At 39.7% G+C, this 10,486-nt stretch overlaps 1 protein-coding gene across 1 annotated transcript; it reads left to right on the plus strand.

Moving 5' to 3' along the window:
• Positions 1-816: 816 nt before the first annotated feature.
• LOC138004236 (uncharacterized) lies at positions 817-6,875 on the plus strand. The gene is made up of 4 exons (XM_068850713.1): positions 817-1,006; positions 2,929-3,015; positions 4,070-4,384; positions 6,525-6,875. Exons 1-4 carry the CDS (start codon positions 854-856, stop codon positions 6,609-6,611), a joined length of 642 nt encoding a protein of 213 aa, XP_068706814.1. The 5' UTR covers positions 817-853; the 3' UTR covers positions 6,612-6,875.
• The last annotated feature ends 3,611 nt before the right edge of the window (positions 6,876-10,486 follow it).

Below are 10,486 nucleotides of genomic sequence, written 5' to 3' on the forward strand. Positions count from 1 at the left end.
TAAAGTTGAAAATGTTCCATTGATAACCAATCCTATGTGAGCCCTGGATGGCAAAATTCATGGCGCAAATTTTCCGTGATTGCGTGATTTTCCGATGTATATTACCCATCACTATAAATTGCACTCGCCCTACGACCTGGTGCAATTTTGTCGTGCTTATTTATTCCAAATTGCACTCGAAATCATGCGAAATTACAACTTATACACAGGGGTTTCAATAGAAGCCGGTTACCGGCGGTATGCCGCCGCCTGCTTTGCCTCACTCCGCCGGCTAGTTTGCCTTGATTTTCACTAAAAATGCTATCATAAACTTGTCAAACTGCCGCCTTCAATGGGCCATCATGGACGGCTATTTCAGAAGTTATTGAAACCCCTGTATACATATTGGAAAGTTAAGCAAAACCATTTGATGATGTAACACACTCCTTAACCTCCATTTAGCTGTTTCTGTTTTTCAGTGAACAAAGAGTGGGCGTTGTTGGTCATGTGGCTACAATTGTAGGTCCTGGTTGGGCTCCCTCTTTCCAAGGGGCTCTCTTGTCGGCTGCAAGAGACTACTGAGACAAAAGAAAGTATTTGCATAAAAATAGAGTTCAATTCCCGGTGGATTAGTTTGATACACCATCATGGCCACCGTTTGGTTTCTTTGTTTTGGAACCGTGACGTCATTTGAAACGCTCTAAATGCAACCTCGTCCCCAGGGTCCCTATTCTTGGGGACGAGGTTGCTGTCAATGCACTTATGTCAAAAGCCCCAGAAGACACCACTCGCGTCGCAGTCACGCAACGAGGACACAAGAAGTATCATACATGACCATCACACCCGTCCAGATTCTGGTGGAGCTGTATGAAGAATGGCGCCAACTCCCAAAATTAAGTTGCTCCGTGTTCTTTCTGTGCTACAGTGTTGGGTGGCACTATGGATACTAGTGCTTGGTATTGTTGAGCATGTTCGAGGCTCGTGGATTCACACTGGATTGGGAATAGCGATTTGGACCAGTGTTTGGGTGAGCATCTGATAGTGTTTTTTCGCAAAGCTAAAAACATCACGATCACTGAAGCAGCTGCAGTAGAAATATACAGAGCAAACTAGTCGGAATCTTTTTTTACTGAGACACGCAGCCATGAAAGCTTTCCTGGGTGCATTTCACGGAAATCCCGCGTCGAAGATGGGTGTACATGTCTTGAAAACAAAGTCGACCCCAAAGACCTTTTCAAGACACCTACTGTAGTCGAAGATACATATGTACTGCATAATTTTAACCTTGGCATGGCGTTCAATAATTATTAGGGACCTTGCGATAAGACGACGAAGCCTAACCCTAACCCTACGAAAATGCCACAAAACAATGGGCTTAATGAATAAAAATAACGACGTGTCTAGATACCCGGCAGCCGGGAAGTGCTTTCAAAAAACTAGATACCCGGCAGTCAGAAATTTTGACCAATTTTCTCCAAATAGCTAGCTTAATTCCTCTAAGAACATAAGATATTTGTTTAGAAATCTCAAGCGATTATAAATATTGCCTTGGGTTAAAAGCAGAAGCGACTGTTGAGCTTGGGCATAGAGTGAAATCTCAATGTTTTTGACACTTAGAAAATATTCAAGTTCTGACACACTAAGTCAACTCCCGATGAATATCCACAGAAATTACCAACGAAACCTCACCAGAGTATTTAGTGTTTGTTCAGAAATGCCAAGTGATTCTAAATAAAGGTTTCGTAATGTTGTGGACAAATTCTCCGCGCTTGCATTAAAGCATATTATTTAGAATCTTGACTCACAGATACGGTTTTCAAAATACTAGATGCCCGGCAGTCGCTAATTCACGTACAATTTACACGAAATACCTCATTTACTTTGAGTAAAAACACCAAGAAGTTGTTTAGAACACTCAAGCGATTTCAAACACTGCTTTTGGTCAAAATTTCTGACTGCCGGGTATCTAGTTTTTTGAAAGCACTTCCCGGCTGCCGGGTATCTAGACACGTCCTAAAAATAAAGGCTCTGCGCACCCTATACGTGCGTTTTGCATTTTGGTACATTTCTTTGCCGTCCTCGTCCTGACAACTAAGGTGTCAGTATAAATCGTTTTCCTATTTTATAAGAAGGGTTCAAAGTTCAGGCTGAGATTAAATATTTTAAGAGCCACACCATTTATGCCAGTTTTGTTTCTGGAAAGTTGACACACACTTTCCATGGCAAATGAATTCTATTTGAAATGACTAAAATGATGCAAAAACTTGTTTAGGTGATATTTTGCAGCCGTCATCATTGTCGATGCTTATTAGCTCCCTACTATTCCATGGTTGAGTCCTGCCAAAACCAACGAATTATCGTATCTAGTGAAGAGTGATTTACTCACTGGGTAGTGCTATGAGAGACATTTAGCTACAGGTTTTTTCAGAATTACCGCAAACGTCAAGATATTGTGTGACTTTGGCCTTGCCATTGTGTTTGATGTTTGCCGTTCACTTTTTTACAGCAAGCACCTCTTCTAGCGGTAAGTGAAATACAGCAGAGTTTTTGGGTAACCCAAACTTAATGACCCCACGTTTAAGGCTAACCGATTGGTTCTTGCATATCTAAGCTCCTTTTATGATAACTTTTTAGGGTTCTGCGGTGATATAGTTAAGAGTATTTGAGCATTTTAAGCAATGTTGAGATTAAATGGAAAACAAACATGGCACCAGCAAAGAAAAGAGTGCGAAACGTTGTGCTAAATGCTCAGAAACATCCTTACCTGTGACGGCTAACCTCAAACTACAGTTAATAATATTTGTGGTTGAGAGAGTAAACCTGCAGCTAAAGGTGTCTATTCACCTTGAACAACTGGAGCCTGTGATCCTTAAAACTGTGGTATTTGCCTGTAATATAATCAGAAAAGTTTGCAAAAAATTATTTTTGTTTTCACTGTTTCCTCTTTAGGTTGGTTTTACTGGTGCTTTTGGTGTGTTCATTGCCTTTAAACAGGTGCAAATTACATCACGAGGCTCCTTCATTCCTTCACACCTGGTAAGTTCTAATTTGCTATAAAAACTCTTTTCTTTTCATAGAGTTGAAAAAAAAACCTCAGGCAATTCGCCTATCTTCAGCTGCATGGGAAATTTTTTGTACATTTAAGAGATTCTGGCTCAAGCAACATAATTCTGCGGAATCTCATCTTCAAGCGCTAACAGCCAAACTGCATTTTGGCTGCCATCAATCAAACAAAATCAATTGATGCGTGACATTACTGTTTCCTATGTTAGATTTGTTATGCGAGGGGGGAAGCAATGGAATATGTTTGAATCTTTTTACTGAAAAACCACAATGATATTCGAGCTGTGAACAAAAAGTCCAGTCACTTACCGGAGGCGGACATGATCTTCCGGCTATGTTCGGAAATTTGATTGATGGAAGCCAAAACGCAGTTTGGCTCTTAGTGCTTGAAGGTGAGATTCTGCAAATTTATGAAAATCGCAGTAATAGATTTTACTCTGTCTGCATGCAACACCAGTCAATAATTGTACTTATCAGTGGGCTGGGGCGGTTCAGATCATTTTTTCTATAACCTGAATTAGGGTTAGGGTTAGGGTTAGGGTTAGGGTTTGAAGAGGCTTGAACTGAATGAAATATATTTGTTATTTGTTATTTTCGTGAGTGTCCAAAGCTTCAAACTTCAAACTTTAATCAACATGGTCAACATTTCAAAGGCTTTGCTGTCGTCAACATAAGAAATTAGTAGAAAATAAATTTAACCTGTAACATGTCTTCTTAACTGAAAATGCTCAGTGAAACTATCCATGCTTCTTAATTGGACAGTTCTCAGAAAATAAAGGATAATATGTGTGTAGCTGTGCTGCCAATAATTATTGGATTAACTACTGACCTGCTAGTTACATGTAATTTTATTATGGCAGTGACCAATGAGAAATCCTTTGCTGCTTTGGCCACTGCACACATGTAAAATTAGTACTGCAAGAAACATTTTTTGGCTGAGGTTATATTAATATTTTGAAACCTCAGACTACATATATGACATCAAGATTTTTGACAGATTATGGTATTTGTTTTTGTTGTTCCACAGGTCATGTCATTCATGGGATTTTCGCTAACATGTGGAATACTATCAACTCTCTATCTTTTCCTCTATTCTCAAGAAATGTCCATTTCAGCCGCAAAAGAATTTAGACAGTTTACCTACATGTATGAAAGAAGCAGGGAGAATATAATCGCTCGGAAAGTTGCAAAACCTATTTCTTTCAGTCCAAAGGAAAATGAAGATCATGCTCTGGTTGGGTCCATCTTTGGTTTTATGGTGGTAGAGCTCATCCTTTCGATGTGGTCTGTGGGAGTCTCTCTTGCTGGTGACAATTTCAAGATACTCTCTGAGGATGAAAATGTTAGTGTTGTCTCATGGCTTAGAACTCCTACGGCTGACTTGTTCGAAGGCCTGTTCAGAATACTAAAAGGCAAATGCATATGCTAGCATAAAAACATGTTTATGTAGGTGTATCAGTATACATTGGAAATGCTTCTGGTAGTGTATATTTGTCTTTTTCCCAATGCAGGCATGTATTTTTAATGCTTCAAACTGGCTTATTAGCAATATCAAAGCGTTGGGCTGTTACAAAGTTGAGGTGTCATGGTATGTGACTTAAACAGGTTTTAAACAAAACAGGCCTAAATCCAAAAAAAAAGGCTTATTCATAGTTTATTTACAAAATTTACAAAATAATAATAGTTTTTCTGACTTGAAAAACTACTAGCTTTCCTTACATGTCCAGAAATGCTTTTAATTAGATGCACATCCATGGCAATATACAATCATTCGTATTCTCAGTATTGGACTGGAACTAGCTTGCAATAGAGACTAATACAGGGAAAGCTTTTAGAATGCAAATACTTTTTAACATAATTATTCCCATGCAGTAGGCTCCATTGTAAGCTAGTTCCAGTCCAATACTGAGAATACGAATATGGTTTATTTTGACATCCAGCATGAAGCATCCCTTTAAAGTGCACCTAATCACAAAATTTTACTTCAGCAAAAGTTAAATAATTATCAAACATATAATAATTTTATTATATTTACCTTGGCATCTTTAGATTTTACTTTTTAATGTGCCTCATAAGCCTCATAAGGTATGTAGGAGAAAGATGCTAGCAATCGTTTGACCTGTGGCCGAGGCAGTTAGAGGCATGGGTCTATTCCATCGATGAAGTCATATTTGAAACTACTGTGCATTATACTTTTGAAAGAACTTTGGCAATGTAAATTACAATGTATGTTGTAGTTCTTGAGGTCATTGAAGGAATAGACTCATAACTCTCACTAGCTCGGCCATAGGACAAATGAATGCCAGCTTTGTTACTTGCTTGTACCTCATTAGGCCTATTAAAAGTAAAATCTCGAGAAGCAACGGTAAAATGTATGTTAGACATTTCACTTTTGCAAAAGAAAATAGTTTGGGTTTAGGTGCACTCTAAGTCTAAGCCTTTGCTACCGTATTTCCAACAATGAATGAGGTAAGGGTAACGGTTAGCGCTATTTTCAGCTTAAGGTAAATGCAGCTACCGGTATTTATCCTTTAATTTGAGGGGCAGCATTTGGGGAACACTTTGTGATGTTAATGGTGATGTTTAAATTAGCCAACCAAAGCCTCAATTTAGTACAAGAGTTATTTTCAATTCATTGTATGGTACTTAAGCTAATTTGCACTTGGACAAAAGGATATTATACATGTAAATTGACCGCCATTTTTTAAGAAGGTCTGTGATAAACATGTTGAGTGAATAGTTGATGGTACTAATGCTGATGATGATGTTAATGTTGATGAGGATGGAGAGTCGTAGCGTGAGATTTTAAAGGTGTACACACGGGAAGAATGTTTCGAGCATAAGGGAGTTCCAAGTAGGGGGCTCTGGGGGCGTGGTCCCCTAGAAAATTTTGAAATTTAGGGTCTCGCAAATGCCATTTCTGACTATTTCCGGAGGACATTTCAATAAATAAATGCCAAGGAAAATGCATTAGTTGCTTATTTTAACCATGTGCAGAGCTTTCAGAAAGCTACAACACAAACGGGGTTTACAAGCAAAGGACAAGACGTCGGAACTCTGTCAAAAATAACCGGGTACTGGGGACTGGTGATGAGAGTGATACGGTGGGGGCTTCAGAGGGCTTTAACTTAAAACAGAAAATCTAAAAAAAAAATTCCTCCTAATCTCTCAAATACGAGCGTGCGTATTTGCGTAAAGGACGCTTACCCCCCTCGGACGAGGAGGAGATGGAGAATGTTGAGGACAAAGTGATGATTATCCTGACAACTCGAGTAATTATTATGATATCGAAGGTGACAGTGCAGTAGGCGTTGATGATGATGATGATGATGATGATGGCGACGATGGTGACATCAAAAATTCTCCGTTTCACATACATTTCCATAGGGGTCTCGACATTATTATGGAGATAATTGCTGTACATTTAGTAACCACAACCAATGTTTTAACGTACATCTTTACTTTCACTCTTGTTTCTTTAGGGTGGTGATGCTTTGATGACACCAACGGGCCAGGATCAAAACTCTCGTATTGTAACCGGAGGCTTTGGATTTCCGTCCAATGCTTAAAGATACAAATAATTTTAGTCGACCAAGAACTACCTTTGCAATGTTGCACTTGGAAAGCAATTCACAGGTCTTTTTTACTCAAAGCAAAATTTATTGGTTTTTTTATTTTTTAACGTATTATTGAAACTATTATAGAATGTCTTTTAGAATGTCTTCCCGTAGAAAGTCACAGTACTGTACCAAAACTTATTTTAGCCAATGTTAATAGAACAGCAGCTGCTGCGTGTACATGCTGGGATTTTTGTATGAGTAAGTTACACTGTACTTTCTGGCTTTTGTTTCTTTTTTGATTGGGTGAGGAAAAAACGCATGAAATCAATTATTAAACCTACGTGTATCTGGACCCTCCTCCCGCGAAGAAACAACGGTTTCTAGCGTCAAATACAAGGGAAGGCACGAGTTGTACTAGATGTAGACCGTATTCATAAATGGCGGTCAAGAAATTACTCTTTTGTCTTTGTGCTAGCCTCACTTTGGAGCAAACGTTCGGTTGAATTTTTTTCGTGCTAACGAGGCTAGTTAGGATGATTAGCATAAAGACAAAAGAATAATTACTTGCCCGCCATTTTATGAATACGGTCCATGATGCAAACGAAAAACAAAGAGAACCGACATTACTTACAGAACGCTTGGATTACCAGAACCAAGAAAAAAAGGAAAACACAAAAGATAACATCATTCACACTAAAAGGAAACCCCTAATAAACATGGCGTGCCTTTTTGCATATGCAATGGTCCCGCAAACAGACCGCTTGAAGGTCTCTCGTTTTTAGGGTGTCTAGGCAGTGCTTTGGGAGGCACCTTGGTTACTTCTCTCTTCTTACCTTGAAGTTTGTCTTTGTAGGATTCAGGTCTGGGCCTACAGTATTAAAGTAGGGTTCAGGGACTGGAATTAAGGACCGTTCCTACTTTTGTTATTGCGCATACGTTCTGCGCATCTCGAAATACTCGGGTTTCCTATTGGTGATGCCTACCAATACAGTGATATTTTTGCGCGGTTAAAACTATCCGGAAAAAGTAGATCTTAGTACTCTTGGTATCCAAAAAGAAAATTGGGGGTAACCATGCATTTTTGAGAGAGAATTAAGTTTCAATTTGAGAAAGAACGCCATACATTGCTTGTATTTTAAAGCTTTTTACAAATATTATTCACCAATTATCTTTGAAAATTGTGTGGTTACCCCCAATTTCCTTTTTGGATTTCAATAACACTTAAGATCTACATTTCCTGCATAATCATAAACCGGGGGCAAAAATACCTTTGAATTAGTAGGCACACCCGGTCACTCCCAAACATTTCCCAAGAAAAGGCTTCGCGGCTACTCTGTTACGCACTATAGTGGTTTGATTGTCCAGCTTGAGACAACCTCATTTTCACCCAAACTTCGTCGTCAGCTTCCAGAGCTTTGGGCGTATCCTTACATATCTGAGGTGTGTAGGAAGGTACTCCGAACACAAGCTCAGCCCAGTTGAAGAAGTTCGATCTTTTGAACTTTCGTAACGTTGATTGAATTGTATCAGAAACCCATAAGAGTTGAAACGTGTAACGCGCGTTCACAGCTTCCGAATATTCAGTGCGAACTGATTGGTTGAATGTTTCATTGCTAAGTACCATATTTGGAAACCCCTCGCTCTTGTTGTTCCAAATATGGTACTTAGCAAATCGAATATTCAGAAGCTTGTTTCCAAGCACACAAGGGGCCGTTACACGTTCCAACCCTTATGGGTTTCTGATTGTATCTCAACAGATTACTCATGCGAATAATTTTTTTGTGAGGATGACAAAATTGTCATTTTATCTGTGATATAGTGAACGTACAAGGACTGCGAGATTTGCTTTGTTTGTTGCCAGGTGACTGCCTCGTCCCCAGTCGCTCGCTCGCGATTATTTTGGGGATATCTGAGTTAATTATTAAGAAAAGCGGGGGCGAAAGGAGTGACGGGAAGGGGAGAGAAGGCGAAGCGCTTTCTTCTCCCTTCCCGTCACTCCCTTCGCCCCTGCTTACCCCAAAATGAGACCGGTATGGATTTTTTGCAGCCGTTTACATGAAACCGGGACGAAGTGATATTTTTTGTCTAATAAATATATCGCTGACCAAATAGCATTCAGGCGTGAAATTTCTAGATCCGGTCTGAGATTTGTTGTCATTTACAGGTGAACCGTGTGAGAATTTTTCGTCTCGATCCAGCGACCGAGACCGCGAAGTCAGACCTGAGAGGCCGGTCTCATATCGATGCAAAAAAGGAAATGTATGGAGGACGATACGAACTCATGCCGGTCTGAGTTCGTCCCGGTCTCATGTAAATACCCTCTTAGGGAACATAACCATTTTAGGGAATAAAAAGCTGATCGAGTAGAAGTTTGGAAGTAATTTCCGGAGGGAACAAGGACCTTCCCTGAGAGGGCCTCCATTTTTATAAATTTTAGAGCGAAACGTTTTCTGCCATCAAATATCGGGAATTGATTACAGATACGAATGTTTATTCAGTCTCGCAAATTTTGACAGCAAGAAAAGGTAAGGAGATAAAATGTTTAGCAAATATGAAAAAAAGAGAGAAATGATCCTCGCATTTAATCTGGACAATTTAAGCACCTTCAAATATATACACGTCTTTCATCACGTCCTTTCATGGAAGTAAATGAGCCCAACAATTAAGTTGACCTGCTCCCAGCTGTGTGGCTTCATAGCTCGGAAGGTTGAATATATTGGGCCAATAAAATAATTGTGTTGGTACAGCATTGCACCGGCATCGCAGAGGTCATGGGTTCGACTTCCGTTGGAACCATCTGGATTTTTCAGGAGCTACAAGAAAAAAAAAAAAAAAAAAAAGCAACTGAAGGTGACACACCATAACACCAAACCGGTTTGACCAACACATCACTAAAACACCCTCCTAGTAAGTTGGCTAAACCCTTCTTATGAGCCTAACAAGGCCGAAACAGCTGTCAATGGCTCCCAATTAACCGGGTGAAATGGTTGTGTCCATGCGTGATGTGTTGGCCACACTGGGTTGATGTTATGGTATGTCGTCTTGCTTTTTTATGGGTATACTAGAATAGACTCGCAAAAAAACATGTGACCAGTGTATTTCTCTTTCACTCAGACCTCCGTTAGTAACGAAGAAGAGTCAGAGCCGAATCCTATAGTAAAATAGCTTTATCATATGCCAAAATCATTTTCAGTCTTCACTGACTGCCCTAAAAAGAGTTCAAATACGTTCTGCAGTAATTAACATGAAAAATGCAGTGAAGTGTGGTTCAAACGGAACATATTTAATTAAATCTCCCATCTCTTGCTACCTGGAGGAGAACCTCCATGATAGATCGAGATGGTGAAATAGGTGTCAGCTGGTACATCGACGTGGTAAATCTCAACATTCCAGACATTCCTCTCTCTGGTAATTTACCTGATTCAGTATCTGTAACTTCAAGTTGTTGTGCATCAGCGAATGAATCTTCCGTTCCCCCACCTCACTTGCTCACAATCACAACACCCGGGCCAACACTACTTCAAAATCAGTGAGGATGCCAAAACCAGGGAAGAGAACAAACCGATGTTAATACATGTTTAGAGCATAAAATGGCCTATGATAGCCGGGCAAACGGATGCCACTCTAAGCTCAGACTTCAGTGTGAGTACAGTGAAATGGAAATAAAGTATTATTTTCATGTTTTAAATAAGCTCGGCCAATAGCTTAGAAAAGAATGCTGGTGCCTTTCCTGGGGTTGACTTGATGAAACACCTCTCATTTAGTGGATTCCTGGCTTGTAATTACTTCGGGCAGAAGAGCACAGAACGCGTCATCAGAAAGGAATTCAAATGCGAGAAATTTACTCACAAATAATTATTACATCAAGTTGAAGTGTAGAACTG

Source organism: Montipora foliosa, chromosome 5, assembly GCF_036669935.1.
Source record: "Montipora foliosa isolate CH-2021 chromosome 5, ASM3666993v2, whole genome shotgun sequence".
Classification (NCBI taxonomy): domain Eukaryota; kingdom Metazoa; phylum Cnidaria; class Anthozoa; order Scleractinia; family Acroporidae; genus Montipora; species Montipora foliosa.

What these genes read in the sequence shown, in the direction of transcription:
- LOC138004236 (XM_068850713.1), top strand. Translation starts at nt 854, where the DNA reads ATGGCGCCAACTCCCAAAATTAAGTTGCTCCGTGTTCTTTCTGTGCTA. An exon ending in CCTTCATTCCTTCACACCTG is followed by an intron (nt 3,016 to 4,069) that starts GTAAGTTCTAAT and finishes GTTGTTCCACAG; the next exon opens with GTCATGTCATTCATGGGATT. An exon ending in TACTCTCTGAGGATGAAAAT is followed by an intron (nt 4,385 to 6,524) that starts GTTAGTGTTGTC and finishes TTGTTTCTTTAG; the next exon opens with GGTGGTGATGCTTTGATGAC.